We start from the raw sequence: 19,488 nt of genomic DNA on the forward strand, positions 1-19,488 counted from the left end.
CTTGTATATATTGTATATTTTTTTGATATATTTTTTTAATTAAAGATTATTTTGTTATACTTTCCGTAAAATTTCCCATTTGTCTTCAAAGTACGGGAAATTTAGCAATTAACAAACATGGCATGTAGGAGCAGGACACACTATAAGAAAAATGAGCTTTGGGTACAAAATAAATGACACCATTGAGATTTTTGTGTTTGTTTGACCACCAAAAGGCTAAAACAGTTCTCATTCCATAAAGGGCACCTCTAAGGTGCCCAATGTTAAAAAAATAAAAAAATAAAAAGAAAAAAGAAAAAAAAAGACACAAAACAATAATGGGCATGGAAACTGTGCCAAGTGGGGTCAGATGACAACATTTTTACTAAAGATGGGCACAAAAAACATTTTGTGTCTACAAAAGTTGTTTGTCAGCAACACTGTATGTGTTTTTTCGTTTGTCTTTACCTTTAGCACACCAAAAAATTAAATTTATAAAATTGTGGTAAATAATGGTATGGAGCTGTTTATTACCGTGCAATGTTTTAGCCTCAAAATAAGTTAGTAATAATGTTGTTCAAATTCGTTTTTAGCGAGAATCGAACCTTAAATCTCTCACTTACAAGTAAAGAAGAATACCACTAGACTGTAGTACTAAGTGGCGTGTTTTAGATTTACAATGGATTATTTCCATCTGCAATGAATGTTTGTTAGATTCGTATCTTTTTGAACTACTTTTTAGATTGTTATCTTCCTGCAGGATTTTTTTTTTTTGCTACTTGGTGATATGCTTTTTGGCTTTATCGTAAGTGTTTATTTTTGTTACTCTATTAAAAGTCCTTCATGCAGTGACACATAACCAACAATTGAGCCCTTAGGGTTATTGGCTACTTGGTGATATGCTTTTTGGCTTTATCGTAAGTGTTTATTTTTGTTACTCTATTAAAAGTCCTTCATGCAGTGACACATAACCAACAATTGAGCCCTTAGGGTTATCGGCCTCTGTGCAAAAGTTAGTGGGTCTTCAAATAGACAAATGAGTTAATAATTATAAATTCCTTTTTATGACACTAATGTTAGAAATTGTGTCTAATAAATATTAATAAATATTAAATCACTCTACTTCCCATTGGGTCTTCAGATAGATAGTATATCTTAATAATTATAATTTCCTTTTTATGACACTAATGTTAGGAGTGCATTTTTGCTCATCACCATTTATGTGGTGTATGCTCACCATCCTATTTATCATCGTTAGATAAGTTTGAATTTTGAGATTTGTGCTTATCTACTACACGAATCTCGAAATTTAAATTCATCTGAGGGTGATAAATAAGGTGGTGAGCGTACATCACACTAAATGGTGGTGAGCAAAAATGCTCCCCTAATGTTAGAAATTGTGTCCAGTAAATATTAATAAATAATAAATCACTCTATAGCAAAAGAATATGTTGGCACAATTGTGGATTTGTGCCTTTATTCTAGTATAAAACATCCACATTCCTTTACTAATTTGTCTATGGAATTTCTTTTGAATTTGATCAAGTTCTACATCATTGAGAATGGGGGACAGGCGACGTCGCGGAGTTAGAATTGGAATCGAATCTCCAGCATCACATTCGTCTATTGCTTCAAACATTACAACAGAAAATTCCACAACAAATCCTCCAGCTCAACATTTTTTCTAGTGGAATAAACAAAAAAGAGGGAGAAACAAGAAAAGAGAAATGAACTGTTTGAGGAATAAGAAGAAAAAAGGAGATTTAAATCCTATACCTATAATTAAGGATAAGATTAACATTAATCACAAATTACACACAAAAAAAAAAGAAAAGAAAAACAGAAATTACTTAATTAGTCAATTTAAGGGTAAATTTGGCAAGAGAATACAAATAAACATATGTGGATAATGAATCACTGGACCTCATCCAAAAAATTAAAACAAAATTGGACTATAACTAATAATGGCTTATAAAATTGGACCTATATTAAGTTTTCCCTTCTCCAAATTGGACTTCTCCCTCTATTTTATGGTGTAAGTTTGGGTTTCCCACCACCAAATTCAAAACCTTGGGTTTCCAACCATCTGTTTTTTATTTTAAACCCACCACATTACAAAATTGTGCCCACTAACTCTTATAATAATAATTAAAAAATAGTTGCTATAATAAAAGGTGAGAATCTGGGAAGCTTCCATTCTACCCTTTCTCCCACTTTCATCAAACAAAGTAGCAGCAATCCCTAATTCTATCTTTCAGTCCATCTCAACCTCACTCTCCAAAAATTCAAATGGTGCTCCTCCCCGCTCCTCCATCCAATTCGAACCCACTCCTCCGTCGAGTCCGTCCACTTCAACGCCTCTCCTATGTCCAGTTCAAAGGCACTCCTCCGGCGACACCCACAGAGAAACAGGAGGCCCAAAATACAGGTAAGGTTTCTAAATTTCTAAATTTCAAATTTTCAATGGTTTTTTGTTCTTTAGGGTTTAGGGTCAACTTGGATGTTTATTTTGTTGAATATGGTTTATGGTTTGAGGACAATGGGTTTTGGATGATAGTAGGTTTGGGATTAGGAATCTAGGATGGGTGCAAGTCTTTGGGATTGGAAGGGTTTCAAGTTAGGTGTGCTCCGGTTTAGGGTGCGTGCGGGACCTACAAGTCATTGGGAAGGTGGGTGGGTAACGGTTCATAGGTTTAGGTTTAAGGTGGGTGGGTGCAACGACTGCAGCCGTGTGCTGTGTAGGGCAGTGGTGACTGGTGGGTGCACTATGCACGAATTAGGATTAGATTAGGCTGGGGAATTAGATTAGGATGGGAAATAGGATGGGGAAATAGATAAATAATTAAATTGATAATTAGATTATGATTGGGAAATCCGAATAGAACATTTGATAAATAGAACTAGGGTTGATTATGTTTATGTTTATGAAATTGTAGTGCTGGTTATGTTTATGTGAAATTGACAAATAGGATTGATTATGTAGTGATTAATATATGCTCAATTTCTCATTGCTCAGTGATTAATATATGCTCAGCGATTATATGAAATATTGTTGTGATTAATGGGCTGCTCAATGATTATATGCTCAGTGAAATTATGAAATGAGATTGTGGTGAACTTTGAATGAATTGAAATTAAGAGATGTGATTGTGAAATTATGAGATGAGATTGTAGTGAACTTTGAATGAATTGAATTAAGAGATGTGATTGTGGTGAACTTGTTGAAAAGATATTTAGATGATAGGATGATTGCAACAAGAACTTTACACTGAGACGTCTAAAAACACAAGAGCAACTTGCATAGAACATTTATTTGATTGCTGGTTGTGATGAGTCGAATATCTCCTACTCTTACGTTATTTAATTGTCTTTTTCCTTTTATCAAAAGCTTTTACAGGCAACCTAATTTTAACAAAACCTTAATACCAAGTCTTGCATAGGCTATAGTTCTTGGTCTTGGGTTATGTCTTTTTGATTTTGCTACGATATCTGACTTTCATTTCAAGCCTTGTTGGTTTTTGGTTTTGATTTCATGAAACCATTTTCTAATAATGTTTATATATTCTCGGTGTTTCCTTGTTCGTCAAACAAATAGTCATGTGTTTGGAGCTTTGGATTGTTATTTTGGAGGTGTTTGAATTGCTAGCTTGGTACAAATACATATAATTCCAATATTTGGTTGTTTTTAACTTTGAATGACAAATCTTTTTTCCTATTGAAATATTTTAAAATGGCGTGTGCAGAGTCATGAACATTAAACAGGTAATAATTCTTGTTGACTGTATATTCATTGGTGTAAATGTATATTCTTGTTGACTATATGTTCATTGGTGTAAATGAATAGTTCTTGTTGATTACACTTCATTTGCAATTTGCAATGTAGATGGCTAATCTGATGCTTGATGATGATGCCTTTTTGGCATCTGTGGAAACTCAACCACACTCCCAATTTGGTGTAGTCGCTCCAAATGAATCATTTGCAACCTACCAACCTCATAAGACACGTAGTGGATATACACAATCAAGTGGCTCAACTTCTTTGTCAACCACAACTTGAAAGAGGAATAGGGGAGTTAACAGAATACGGCGGGGCGTGGAGAGGTGCGAAAAACTAAACTTCAACAAATTATATCAAGCTATTTCTCCTTGTGACAATGTGGCCAAATTTGGCCACTACATAGCCATGTTGGCTCGTGATGGTGGATTGATCCCAATTAATTCACCTGATTGGCACCAAATAGATTCTTCGAAACTTGATCGAGTGTGGTCGTTGGTCCAGGTATTGATGCAATAGATATTGCAAATTTGTAAAATTTGGCTTGTTGGATGCTTACAATTTTTGTGACAACTTAGTTATTGTTTATGTAGGCCACTATGGACTGGACAAATCCAAGAGCTGCTGGCCAAGAGGAGAAAGTCAGGGGTATTGTGGAACGAAATTACAATATCGTTTTAGGACATAGAGGGCTAAACTTCATAAGTTGTATTATGTTCCCTTTGAGAATTCTGAGTAGAGGAAGCACTGCAATGATATTAGGGTAATCCAGACACAATGGCAAGCCTTGGTAGCTTATTGGGAAAAAAATTGAAAATAAGGTTTGTAAAACTTTTCAACAATATAGTTACTATACTTCATTAAACCTTATTTGAAACGAAACTTAAGGTTCGATAAAATGATTATTTTCCTTTGTGGTGATATTTATTTGTTGTGAACCAGCGGAGATGTACAACTAATGCCAAGAATCGAAAAATGTTAAAGACGAGTCACACAACTGGGACAACAACTTTTTCTCAAATACAGAATGATTATGTGAGTGGATTCTTTTACTATTATAATTTGATATTGCCATGAATACTTATTTTAGATAGTACTTAAGATAGTCAATATATCTTATGATTTGTTAAAGATGAATATAAAGTTACAAGAATAGTTCTTCAGATAGTGAACATATCTCATGATTTACTCATAACCTTAGTCTTGTTTTCATTCCTGTAATTAATACATGGTTAGAACTTGACTTAGTTTCTGTGATTTGTTCCTCATTTTGTATCATGGGGACCTACATCTGTAGTGTCGTTCTAGCAGCATTAGGTTAGTTTAGGGATGGTAATAGGATCTTTTTGAATTGTGCTCAAACCTACCTCAAATTGATAATGCATCATCCAGAAAGTAATATTCCTCATATAGATCTGTGGTCAATATTCTGCTCTCAAGGGAGTTGTGTTGTGGCTAACTATTTTCTGTTATTCTTAATTTTAGATTTTGTGAAATTGGTTGAGCAATTTCTTTTTAGCATCAATGCCACCTCTTGTAGCACCTATGGCTTGATTCATTACTGGTATTGCACCTGGTACATAATTTAAATAACAGCCGCTAACTAATATCTACAAGCATAACAACCACAGAAGATAAAGTTGACTGCAGTATTGTGAATAGTATCTCTACTTCAAAAGATGCATAACTACTTGCATGATTTAAACACTCATCTAATATTAAACAGTTCAATACTGAATTACATGGATTAAGACATGCTTGCAAAAATAGTGTGTACAAGTTTTCAAAAATTACATGCAATGCTAGTCAACCTATCTGATCAATGTTGATTTTCTAAGACAACTCTGGGGTCGGTCCAATGCAAATCCAATTCAAAATCTCATTGGAACCTTATTTTTTCCACCTATGCAGATTTAAGGGCCAACATGTTGTTGGCGGTTGGATTTGCTAATATTTCAATACTTTTGTTTTCAACTGCCAACTTGCTTAGTGCTTTGTACAATAACATCAACACATCGACATAAAAGCAAGGACATGTCACTACATACAATCTTATTGTTGGGTTATAGTGTAGGTCTGCATGTTTATAGGGTATGACTAAGCTTTTAAAACATAAAGGCCATCTCCAAACTCATAATTTTGAACCTAACATTCATATTAAGGGCTTTAAAAGTAGTTGTAGATAATTTGCACATGATATAGCTTGCATTTCTCCTGGAGTTTGTATTTTGATTGGTACAAGGATTAGCTAGTCCAGGACAACCTAAAATATGCCAGTTGCCTTTTTAAGGAAAAAGGCCCAAGGGATTCTTGTTTTAAAAGAACTACTATTAGAAGGTAAGTTGGTTTAAACATTGCTTGACTAGTTTTGTTATCTAAGCTCTTGCTATTAGAAGAACTACAAGTTGAACCTTTCCAACTTGATGCCTTTGGCTCCCAAATTGTTGAATAAAGTAGATTATTTGGTTTAGACGAATTTTCAATTCTAGATGTCTGCTTGCCTAAAGATTGAACGTTTGTATAATTATTTTGTTGTATAACAGCAAAAACTCCATTCTAGGGAAGTGGTAGTAGCTTGACTCTCCTGAGCCATTTCAGGTACTTTCTTATATGGGGAGGCAATAGTTCCTTTTTTATTTTCTTGAATTTCCTTTTGTGGAAGTAAATTGCATTTTCTTATAAGTTTTAAACAGATTTTCAATGACACTTGTACACTCAGCAAATTCAGAGAACTTCCATTTTTTGGCACACCACTCGTACCAAGTAAACAACCTTGCATTAAACTCGTTCTCTTTCATTAACTGAAGATTGACTTTCTTTAAGAAAGCTTGCCTCTCTTGACTACAGGTTTTTTCAAACCATTCTCTTTATTTTCTTCACTAAGATAGTCTTACTTGATAAATTCTTTATCAGGTTTGAACTTTGTTATGACAAAGATGTTAGAATCAACACCATACTAGGATGGTTCTGGTTGTGCAGGAATTCTAAAAGGGGTAGCGGCTCCAATGTTTTCAACTTTATACTGGAACTTGTACTTGCTAACGAGTTTGCCCAAGACCTTCAAGAACAACTCTCTCGTGATCTTGCTTATAAGAGTTTGATCCTGTTGTTGATCTTTTAAATATGTTTGAAAAAGAAAGGGTCTTGGAGTGTTTAGAGAATCAACACTTAATTGAGAGCCAACACTTAATCTGGCCATCCTATCGTTAGAAAATCGTATGTAAACGTTTCCATCTTCACATGGATTTATGTGGCTAGGTTCTCTATTATGAATTGGTTGAGGAGGAGTTACATTTTGCAATCTCCATCTTTCGGTAGAGTAAATTCATTCCATCTTATCATTTTAGGTATCACGGTATGGGTTTTTCCTATGTTAGCTTGGGTGGTTTGTCCCTTACTATCCATAACTTTTGCCTTAGGTACAATGGTATTCATCACCTTATACAAAATCCTATAAATCATAGCTAAATTTTGTTCGATATCTTAGCCTTGCGTATCCACACTTAGGGTGAAAGTCTTTAAGACTCCAAGGTTGGAAAACGCAACAGAAAAGTTGGTGAAACAATTGAAGTAGATTTGGACCTTCCCTAAGGGATGACTCTATTACACCAAACATGGAATTGACAAAGTTTTTGTGTCTTTAAACTCTTAGACAGAGTAGAATGGAAGTATCTAACCGTGTTCTTGTCAATGGTTTCATCGCTACTTGAATCTGACCAAGATGCGAATAGTTATGATCTTTTCGCATATGTTAATCTAGTTGATTTTGGGATAGTACAGGTGTCATCCGTGACAGAGACTTTTTTCAATAGTATTGATTGAGTAGTCAAATCTAAATTCAAATGATCCATTTTTATATATATCATATCGGGACCTTAGGTATGTTCCAGTTTTGCAAGTCCTTTTCAATATTATGTATTGTTACTTCTTCAACATTTTTACTCTCAATGGTCCTAGAGCTACCATTGTCATGAGAACCATTATTGCTGCGTACAGACTTCTTACTCAAAGACCTAATTAAACTTGCCATTAGAAGAGAGTTTCTTTACTTCTCTGTTCCGTAGGTGGTGTGTTGACAGCACCACTACCTACTCCTAACAAATGCTTGACCTCAGCTAAACGAAGATACGGCTCTCTGACGTCTTCCCCCGCCTAGTGACAAGCTCTTGCAGAGTATCTTGATTAATAGTAAAGTTTAACTAAATCTAGACTATGAAATCCATAAATAACGAGTTTTGGCTCTAATACCAAAATGGTCCAGAGACATCAGAGTGGTTAAATCTTGCTTAAATTTATAAATTGGAAGAGAATATATATATATATATATATATATATATATATATATAAGAATTATGAACATGAATTAAAATGAACAAATATAAAGTAACGAAAAATTAAATACTGAAATGAAAAGATATAAAAATCATGAAACAAACTTACATTTACTATAATATCTTTAATCAAAGAGATGCGCACAGAGCATAGTTACAATAAAAGCGGAGGAACTCTCACACTTAAATCAAATTGCACTTGTCACACTTTCGGCTAGAATTTTACAATCTTCAGAAAAAGGTTTTTTTTTTTTTTTTTTTTTGAACAACTGAGCATCAAGGCTCCTTTTATATATATATATATATATATATTTTACAACTGAGCATCAAGGCTCCTTTTATAACAAAACAACAAACTAGGAAACTTTTAGGTGTTGAATTGAGGGTCACCATATAGCAGCCTTGCACAATGTGAAATCTTTATTTTATAAAGTGAATCTAACTCAGCTTCAAATGGATGAACATCAAAAAGAAAAAGCTCTTATTTAAAACATCATACCAATGCTCATGGCTATAGGAAAAGAAGCCAATCATTCAAAAAGTAGAATAATTCTTATTTGTCTTGATTTCATAGGACCAATTTACTATAATTTGCTATCATATTTGGCTTATCATGAATACCTCCAAAAACTAGTGTTATGTTTGATTTAAATGTGGATACTATTGTTATGTTTTTTATGATTTAAATGTGGATATTTAATGGTGAAATTAGTATTCATTATAATGTGTCAGTTGTACGAATAATTTTTTCACATTTACAAAGACAAATGAATATAACTGTTTATTAATGGGAATTTGTTATCCAGTGGGTAAGGTTATGGATAATACCCAAATCTTCTTTGAGACTTAGTAGTGTTTTTTTTTATTTTTTTATTTTTTTTTTGAAACAAGTAGTGTTTAATTTCTTTTGCTAAATTCTTTTAAGCATGTTTGCTGTTTATTTCTTACGGAGAGGAGGTAGTTCAGCATGTTAAATGGAAGCAAAGTAGAAAGCCAAAGTAGCAAAACTATCTGTTGGACAAGGACGCCAAAAGAAGGAAACGAAGATCATTCCACGGAGAAAAATGAAAACCACAGAAGGAAATGGATATGACATGTCTGTCCCCATACCCCTAGAAGTTTCAACACACGCAAATGGCCAGACTATCTTTTTCCATTTTTGTTAGAGAAAATAGGCAAAATTTGTCGAGTCAATTCCAAGTTACAAGGAACAAACTATATTATGTGCAAACAGCCCACATTATGCTCTTTGTGCAACCTAACTCCTTGAGGAGTCAACTTCCTCAGACTAGTGCTCAGTTCACAACTTCACATGTACTTACTGCAAGGAAACTGAGTAGCTAGCTGCCATTTTTCTCACCACCATGGTCCTCCGTTTACACGTCCAGATGAGCCCTTCATCTTGCTCCATGAAAGCAAAGCAAGGACTAGTATCACTCCGTATAGATCACCGTTGTCTTCCCTTTTCTTATCTGGTCATCTACAACTGAGAATATAAACATAACAGAAAAAAGATAAATTCGATGACCAACACATCCCTTATAAAACGAGGAGCCAGTATTTCTTCCACAATCTGAGCATAACGCAAATGGTACGAAGAACAGCCCTCGTCACCAGTGAAAGTAGATTTAAACTTCTGATTTCTGGCAAAAATCTGTATCACTGGACTCCATATGTCATACAGAACACAAAACCGGCTGCAAATTGATAATTGATTCACCAAATCCATGCCCCTGATGGTCAAATAATAAGGTAAATCAAACAACCTTTACATATCTTCCTCCAATGCAGCACAATGAATCAAGGAAACTATCAAACAACCATTACATATCTTCCTCCACTGCAGAATAATGAATCAAGGAAACTATCCGAACCAGACAAACAGGCACGGTACAATGTTTGAATAAGGCTCCTATCCATAAATATATCTTCAGTGAACATGACACATCTAAATCAGATAAACTTGGTTTCTGCGGGGAAGGTTGAGTCAATACACATTTTTTCCCATAATTTGGAACTCAGAAAGAATGTATATATGAGAAGACTCCAATGCAGAGTGAGAAAACTTAGAAGGTTCAGGCTGAGAAACATTACAAATCAAATTCACATCTAACTCCTTCCAATGACGTGACATACATAATTCACATCTCGCACTCGTAGGTTCAAGATGAGAAACAATTTAGGAACTGGAAACTACGATGTAGAATAACTTAACTTTGAAGGAAGCAATAAAACTTGGTATGAAACATGTATTTTCCATCGTACCAGGATCAACACATAAATCTTCCTGTGTTTTCATGGCCAGGCTAATTTCTGACAGTATACTTAGCTGCTACGCTTCCTACTTCAATGGTGTCTGTTCTCCTAAATATATTCAAAATGAACCTCTTTGCAGGCATGCAGCAGATGTAGCTAGGTCCAGTTTCCGAAGCAAATTACAAGGAGACAATTTTCTAAATACTACCAGAAAACCAAAAAGGAAAAAGTGATGCATATTCTACAATAAGCATAAAGAAGTAAGATATAACAAAAATCAGAATTTCTAGCAGTTACTCTTAGTCCTAGCATTGCAGAAGTCAACACACAACATTGACAAATGTACCATATAGAGATCAATCTATCAAGATGTCAAGAGCTAAGATTGGATATATTCAAAGAGAGAAATCTAGATATTGTGATTGTAATTCCTATCATTGGTATACAATCACATGGACAAACTTTGCAACTAGATATCTTCACAACAAGGGAAATTAAGAAATTGTCATTATAATCCTTCCATGATTTCTACATTGTAAAACAGTCAGAAGGTCAAAGTTAGCGGAGGAAAAATAATGGCTAGTAGCTGAAGACACAAATCCTAAAATGGTTTCTCTTGCTTTAAATTATAAGCCGTGTAAACAAGCTAAAGAACAAAAAAATCAACATAGAAAGAAAGAAACATGGAGAAAATTTCAAGCAACAATAACCCATTTACAGAGCAAACACAAGGAGGCCAATCGGAGCAGCCACCTATCCTCCAATCCATTTGCAGTTCATATAGATTTGTCTTTGATTCATATACTGCTGCCCATTCACCACAGAATCGCAATTCAATAAAGCCCCACTCTTATGTGCTCAATCGAAGAATTTCCAATCCAATAGTAGCTCCAACTACAATGCGCTCAGTGAAACAAAAGAATTTGTGCGAAATCTGTTGCCAAAATATTCATGAACAAGTCTCATATCTATCCTAGACTTTTAGAAGCTGCCTTCTCTTGAAAACCAAGAACCCAATAACACCAATCTGAAGAATGGCAGCGATACCGACAAACAACTGTCCAATCTTCTTACCCGTATTGTAATTGTGGCCTCGATGGGCTGGCGGAGGATGTCCAAGACCAGCATTTCTAGGCTTATGCCTCTTACGAGGTGGGGGCGGGCTCGGAGATTTTGGCCGGGATGGCGAGTTCAGAGATTCTGGGGGAGGCGTTGTGTTTGTAGATTCTGGTGGAGGCGAGGTCAGAGATTCTGGAGGTAGCGATGTCAGAGATTCTGGAGGTGGCGGGGACAGAGATTCGGGAGGTGGCGGGGACAGAGATTCGGGAGGTGGCGGGGACAGAGATTTGGGAGGTGGCGGTGACAGGGATGCCGGGGGAGGTGGTAATGGAGGTGGTGGAGATGGTGGCGGGGGAGGTTGCGAGAAGGCATCCCCAACATTTTGAGATTGAGTCTGGACAAGAAGAGCACAAAGGCTAATAGCAAACCCCAAAACCACAAAGACTAAGCTTGAAAATGGCGGTTCCATCAAAACAACGACCACAGGATTTGCACTCTCAAGGCAAATTAGGCCTTGGATTAGGGTTTCCAGAGAACTCTCGCATCTGGGTCTAATCCAAAATTCCGAGGCTCTGAATTCAAAGAACAAAAGAAAGGGAATACCTTAGGGTTTCTGAATCTGAGCAGTTTCCGGATCAGTTCCTCTGCGATTTTCCCTTCCTTTCACAATTCGACCAAAAGGGTCAAATGGGTCCGGCCCCAAACGCTCGATTTCTTCCGCCTGGGGCCTGCCTCAGAAATCTAGGTTCCTGATAGATTTGGTCCCCAGGGGTCTAGGGTTTTTGGGATGAATTCAATTGACCTTGTTCGAGTCCGGATCGTTGCGATTTAACCTTCAGGAGAATCAAAACAAATTGGTCAAATGGTGGATTGGTCAGAAATGCTCGATTCCAAGTTCAAATTCGTTGCAAAAAGGGAAATCATTTGGGCAAAGGAATCGTGGGTGTTTGGGATTTTGCTCGAGAATTAGAAGAATGAGTCAAATGGATAGTTGGAACGTATAATGGGGGAAGAGTTGGTTCTTTTTCTGTGTGATCTTCGCCACCTTCTCAGAAACAGAGACGGATAGCGAGAAGGACAGCGGAGGCAGGGGGTAGAGAGAGAGAGAGAGAGAGAGAGAGAGAGAGTCTACGCGGGCTTCAACGGTTAGGCTAATTTTGGTGAATGATTTGCCTAGGAAGAATCTTTAAGCTGCTTCTCAACACGAGAGAGAGACTGAGAGGGAGAGAGAGAGTGTGTGAGTGCAGCGTTGTGACTTGACAAATGGTGTGCTGTCATGGTGAGGAAACAAATTTATAAACAAATTTATAACTCTATTCTCCTATTTCTTTTTTTTTATTCTCTCTTTTCATATATTGTTTTTTATCTTATTATTTTTATAAAAAAATCAATATAAGACGTTGACGTGGTTTAATCGTGACCGTTCAAATAGGAGGGCATGGAAGGGTAGAAAGATTAGGAAGGTAGAGAATCCTCCTCCAATTTAGAGAGGCCTATGCATTACTTTCTCTCAGGGCTTTGATGGTATTGTTTATCATCTTATTTATTATTGTTAAACAATTTTAAATTTTAAATTTGTATAGGGAATAAACATAAATTTCAATTTTTAAACTCATACAATAGTAATAATTAAGGTGATTAGTATTACTCCCACAATAAATTTGTAGAGGCTAGCCAAGCATTATGAACGCCCTCTTTGTTACACTTTCTTAAGAGGAACAATACTAAGACTATGTATAAAGATGAATGAGACTAGTTATGACTCGTGCAGATTCCAATGTTGTTATTTAATCTCAAGTTTTAATGATGCGAAAATTAACTTAACACACAAATTAACCCTCTTTTGACAATTGTAGCATATAAATAAGTAGGGATCGTTCTTACACCGGGGATTAGGAGGGATTGCTAAACACTCTAAACTGACGCAAATAAATAAAACTGACCTTTAAAACACTTAACTCACTTAAAAAAAAACTCAAAACAAGTTCACAAGACTCAAACTAGACTAAAAGCACTCAAAACTGCCTAAAAACACAAACTGGGCAGTTTTGAGCCTAAACACAACTTGGACGAAAATTGGTTCTAACTTGACTCAAAACTCTTAAAAACACAATCTAAAACATATTTGAACCAATTAGACACTCTAAGACAATTGGGGATTTGGTTTTGGACGAAAATCAAACAAACAAAACAAATATGTAAACTAGGCAGATTTGGACGAAATTGATAGAATTAAGTGGATGGTGAGATGGCTAGGAGGTTTTTCTCCACACATGGCATACTTTCATACAACACAATCTTTAGTTGCTTATTCAATGAATTTATGAACCTCAACACCCCAAGTTAATTAGGTACGCTTAAATTAACTCTCAGATTTCCCTTAGGCCATTGAATTGAATGGAATTAGCGCATTGCAATCAAATTATTCCTTAAAAGTTTTCTATATGAAAGCGCATAAAAGAAAGACAATCAAAGATCATTAGGTTCTATGGAAATCATAGGTGTTGACGAGGCATTCGTAACTATGAAAGCGCATGATACTTATGCCAAGAATTTACTTAACATAATTGTGACCAACAATCTTAACTACTCATGAATATAAGTTCCCAACAATTAGGTGAAGTTCCCTCATACCCTAGCATCATGTTTATGCATGCAAATTAAGCGTGCACTCTCAATTCATATACATAAACAAGTTTTAATTAAAACAGATAAGTAAATTGAATTCATCATTCATGAAATCACAACTGAAAGTAATCAAATCATCATGCAAATATAACCATGGTTTCGAAATTCCCCCTAGCCAAAAGGGGATTAGTTCCTCATGCTTGCACAACAAAAAGTATTGAATTTAAACATTGAAATCATAAGAAAGATTACACCTAAACGTTTCAGCAATTCCAAGATGGATTTGATGCACGGCTTGGCTCCTCTTCCTCCTCCTTGCTGCGGCACAAGGTGTGTGTGGTGGAATTGGGGGGTTTTGGATGGTGTTTTCTTGTTTAGAGGGATGGAGGATGGTTGATTATGGTGGTAGGGTTGCGGCAGATGTGTATGGAGGTTTTTGGAGGTTTTTGGAGGTTGAGAATGGAGGCTAGGGTGTTGCGGCAATAGGTTTATGAATAGCATAAGGGGGTCTACGAATTTTTGGCTGAATTTATGTCTATATAGTCCTAGGGTTAAGTAGATTAGGGTTAGACTTAACAGATTTGGTGGATTAGGGCCCTAGAATTCGGCTATAGGTAAGTTAAATCCACTTAGGAGAGGGTTTGGCCCAATTAGTTTCATAAAAGGATTTGTGTAACCCAAATCCACAAGGAATGAGGCCTAACAAATTAGAATCCAAAAGGAAAAAGGTTTAGGAAATTCGTCCAAAATTGGGCCTTCTAGAAACTAGGTGTTTTGTGGCTGATTTTGGGTTTTCTAGAAGAGATAAAAGGGGGAAGGGTGTGGCACCCTTTTAGGGTTAGATAAGGCTTCTATAAATCATGTTTTTAGGTCCACTTACAGCTGGGATTAAGACATGATAAGGTTAGGATAGGATAAGATGAGATAAGGTTAGGATAGGATAAGATGAGATAAGGTTTTGGATAAGGTTTTGGATAGGGTTTCCTCTTTTGAGCTACTTCCTTATCCACTTTGTCTTGAGCTTAGTTCCTTCCTCTTCTCATCATATTTCTAGCCTCTTGAACTCCAAATTCGTCCATCCATGTTGGCCCATATGCAAGCTATCCACATAGTGTCCAAAATTGCTCCAAAATGCACCAAAATGCACTTTCTTGGTACTTTAACCCTTTGGACCTACAAACGCACGAAAATGAGTTGTAGTACGACATTAACTAGGAAATAATAGCATAAATGCCCAAGAATAACCTAACTAAGTCGCATAAATATGCTCCTATCATTTAACTCAATACTAATTAGGATTATTATCGCTTTTCCAGTGACCCCAGCCTCACCACAACCTAAAATTACATAATTTGATTTATGAACCATTTGAATTAATCCAACACGAGCCTTATGTTGGACCTTGGGTCTAGAGAGGGTAGTTGATTTAGTTAAGCGTTCAATCCAATTAAACAGTTATTTCCTATTGGATTTTGGACCAACTATTCCAATATGCATACAAACAATAAATGAATGCTTGAAATAAAGAGAAGGGCTTATGCCCTTTTACATCACATTTGAACTAATTAATTATTTCAAATCTAATTAACACTTCTAATTCATTCGACTAATCACATTGCTCAATTATCGTAGGCCTTTAGTTAATAATCACTCATTTTCATAATTAATCACATTAACTAAGAAAACAACTTAAATAATTGGTTCTTGAATCCACAGAATTGATTTAAATAGAGCTAAATGAAATGAAAACCAAACTCTTATTAAGGAGATAAAACTATTTTGTGCTCTAGATGATTTGGGCTTAAATACAATAACCTCAACTATTGGGCTATTATTCAAAACACAAACTTTTGGGGCCACTTTGTAAGAACATAAGAGTCCACAATTTCATGTAATTACAACTGGAAATTTCAACAATTACAAAGACTTCATTAAAAGAGCAAAACAAATTGTCCTTAGTGATTTTAGGCCTTTATGAAAGAATATAAATTTTTGGGTCAAAGTGCAAATGCGCAAAAATATTAAAATTTTATAATAATTGCATGAAGGACCAAAAAGTACCTACTTTAATAGAGTGGGCAATTTTGGCAGTGTAAAGAGAGGGTTTGGCTTTTGGTGAAAATTCAAAATTTAAAGTGTGAGGAAAAAGTTTGATGAATGGAAAGTACAAAAATACATCATACAAAACAAGACAAACAAAGCTTAAGGTAAACAACCAAAAACTTTGAATCACAACACGCATTTTTGTTCTTGGTAAGAACATAAAGAACAAAGTAAAAACACTGATGAACATCCATGAAAACTCATAAGAGCTCCATGAATGTTTTCACTCAACAAAGTCAAAGTTACACTACTCAGGAAAGGGTTAACATACTTAGGTACTTAGGGTTCCTAATGTCACTTTAAAACTCTTTTAACAAAATAAATATGAGCCCAAAGATCCACCCCATGGATTTGGCCGAATTTCTTTACAAACAAGGCACCAAATTTTAATTCCAAAATTTATGCTCAAACAAACTACATCTAACTTTTAAGATGGAAAATTTTCAAGTAAAATTTACATTCAAAGAAGTAAGAATAAAGCCTGTAGAATTACAACATTCAATCATAAAATATGAAACACAAAACTCAAATAGATTCACGAAACACTAGACTAGGCTCTGATACCACTTGAAGGAAAGATTTTGTCCTAATTAAGAACATACAAGAACATTTGGGCATATAAGCATACATATAATACTATAAAGTAGGCATGCAATAAAAACAATTTTATAACCCATGACTTTCAAAGCCTAGTGAATGGTCTGTAAGTCTCTCTTTAAATTAAAGAGGAGAGAGTTAGAGCTTTCATTACCCTTGAAGGTCATCCTTGATTGCACAAGGGATTTACCCAAGTGGACTTCAAGTTCACTCCAAGCTCCTTGAATGTTTCCTTTTGTTTGTGTTCTTCTCTCCTTGGATGGTTGCTTCTTTGCTTCTCCTTTGCTCTTTGATAATTTAAGGAAAGAAACTCCAAAGTTTGCCTAGAAAGAAATTGATGCTAGTAAGAGAGAAAATAGAGTGGTTCACTATTTTGCCCTAAGAAACCCTAATGAAGGAAATACTATAAAGTCAATTTTATACCTCCAGTCATTTGAGTGGGGTACTTGTAAATAAGCTCACTCACTTAATTAACTTAAAAGGCCAATAAGAACCTTCTGTATGAATGAATAAACTAATTAATTAATCCTTGACCATGCTTAATTAACATACTTAATTGCCTATCCATCTCATTGATATTTCTTCACATTCATCCTTACTAGGTGTATGATCCATTAGGTTCCAATTAGCGAGGCAGTGGGAGATTATAACTCTTAACAATCAATTGTGAATTCAGACTAACGTTCAATTCTTCCTTGGTTGAAGATTAGTGTTTGCTAATCTTCAGGGCTTCCACAAACTATGAACGACACCTAGCAGTATGTCATGGTTACCCAAGCTAAGCAGAAGTGGTTGGAGAACCTATCCAATTACAACTATAATGCAATACAGTCATTCTCTAATTTAATACTCTTGACCATATTATTTAACTGATTGTTTGTTTTATGTCTATTATCCAATGTGATACTTCTTCATATGATTCCATTAGGTGTGATTTGGAACATACTTCCTAAATCTCATTCATATGTTTTGGCCAAAGACTTTTGAATCATATCTCAAAGTATTCTCCTTACACCATAAAATGTTAGAGACTCTTTGTTGTACATTCACATGTTTACATGACTAGGTAGCTTAACCTCAACAGTTCCATGAACATTCTCAATGGATGCCTTTGACACGGTCAAAGATCAAGGGCCAAACCACTAGACAACTATGATGCCTTAGGTCAATTGGCTACTTTGCATTATTGCAACTTATGAGTTCTTACATGACATGTATCTTAGTAGTCTCTCTTGGTCGTTGTTCAATGTACTTAATACCCTTTTAAGTACCTATGTGTTTGTTTCAATGTCTAACACTTAATGACTTAAGGCTAGTCATTCTTCTGCATGAGGTAACATAACACATTAATCTAACTTACTTAGTGGATTGTCAATGTCCAATTGGCAAATCGTATGGCTAGGAACATTTTAGGAATGAACATATGAGAAAAGTCTCATTAATCTAACTTACTTAGATCACTTCTCTCTGAGGTTGAATACATTCCTTAGATTCTGTTATTGCTTTAACACATGATACAATAAATAGTGATTGACAATAAGCTTTGCCCTTTCATTAAACAAATAAGAGTCTAACATAATGAGTATTCCAAAAATTATTATATAGAATGAGTGGCTTTCTAAGTATACTTCCAATACATTACTCTAGCCACCTGAAAACGTCATTTTCTTCTCCTTTTTTCCATAACTCCAGTATTGAATGTCTAATTATCAAAGCAACGTAATTTAGTGCATTTAACCAATTTGAATATACAAAATGCAAAGAAAATATATGATGAAACATCACCCTGCTTCATTTTTGGAATAAATCAAAATATAATCAGTAAAGACAATCACGAACTGATCCAGGTATTGTTGAAAGACCCTGTTCATCAGATCCATGAAAGTTGTTAGAGCATTTGTTAACCTTAAAGGCATGACAGAAATTCGTAATGTCCATATCAAGTCTTGAATGCTATATTCGGTAGATCCTCCTATCGGATTAATAACTGATGATATCCGAACCACAAATTAATTTTTTAAAATATCGGTGTAGCTTTAAGCTGATAAAAGAGATCATCAATACAAGGCAAAGGATAAATATTTTTTACCGTCACCCAATTAAGTTGCCTATAATCAATGCATAGTCTCATGGTACCATCTTTTTTCTTCTCAAATAAGGCAGGAGCTCCCTAAGGTGAAATGGTAGGTCTGATGAAACCTTTATCAACCCACTCCTGAAGTTGAGTCTTCAATTCTTTCAAGTTAGCTATAATCATTTTATACGGTGTTAATGATATAGGATCGGTACCTACAATTAAGACGATAGTGAATTCAACTTCTCTCTTTGGGCGTAACCCAGGCAGATCTTCAAGAAGGATGTTAGAATATTCATTCACAATCGGTACATTGTCCACATAAGCAGAAGATTCACTCTTCACTACTAATGAGCTAAATATCCTTGATAACATTTCCTCAATAACTTCTACGCTTTAATGGCAAAAATCAAGCTATTCTGAAGAATTCTTCTTTCACCACAAAAGGTCACTTCAGATCTTCCAGGTCACCAAAAAGCAATTATCCTTCTGAAGCATTTGCATGATTTTTTGATAACCAGTCTATTCCCAAAATAATGTCGGAGTCAACAATAGTAATTGGGACAAAACTAAGCAAAATCCTCAGCTCCATTTGGCGGGGATACACAACCCATATCTCAATGGTGCAGGTAAGGATTAACAGTTTGAACAAACTGTGGTGATATGAAGGAGTGTCTCGCACCATG

The 19,488-nt window shown here is 35.3% G+C and overlaps 1 protein-coding gene and 1 long non-coding RNA gene across 3 annotated transcripts; one reads left to right on the forward strand and one right to left on the reverse strand.

Moving 5' to 3' along the window:
• Nucleotides 1-9,115: 9,115 nt before the first annotated feature.
• LOC137708140 (uncharacterized) lies at nt 9,116-11,869 on the reverse strand. 2 transcript variants are annotated; one of them, XM_088689722.1, is made up of 2 exons: nt 11,095-11,869; nt 9,116-9,818 (listed from the first exon to the last, which is right to left on the reverse strand). In XM_088689722.1, the coding sequence occupies exon 1, from the start codon at nt 11,867-11,869 to the stop codon at nt 11,315-11,317; it is 555 nt and encodes a 184-aa protein (XP_088545848.1). In that variant the 3' UTR covers nt 9,116-9,818; nt 11,095-11,314. The 2 variants fall into 2 exon arrangements, with proteins under 2 accessions (XP_088545848.1, XP_088545847.1); XM_088689721.1 differs by having other exon boundaries at nt 11,060-11,869.
• LOC148689501 (uncharacterized) lies at nt 11,493-12,668 on the forward strand. The gene is made up of 2 exons (XR_015958715.1): nt 11,493-11,598; nt 11,647-12,668. It is a non-coding gene; the product is annotated as an uncharacterized LOC148689501 (long non-coding RNA).
• Nucleotides 12,669-19,488: the final 6,820 nt, after the last annotated feature.

This window comes from Pyrus communis, chromosome 17 (assembly GCF_041283825.1).
Source record: "Pyrus communis isolate YQ-2024b chromosome 17, ASM4128382v1, whole genome shotgun sequence".
Classification (NCBI taxonomy): Eukaryota; Viridiplantae; Streptophyta; class Magnoliopsida; order Rosales; family Rosaceae; genus Pyrus; species Pyrus communis.

What these genes read in the sequence shown, in the direction of transcription:
- LOC137708140 (XM_088689722.1), bottom strand. Translation starts at nt 11,869, where the DNA reads ATGGAACCGCCATTTTCAAGCTTAGTCTTTGTGGTTTTGGGGTTTGCT.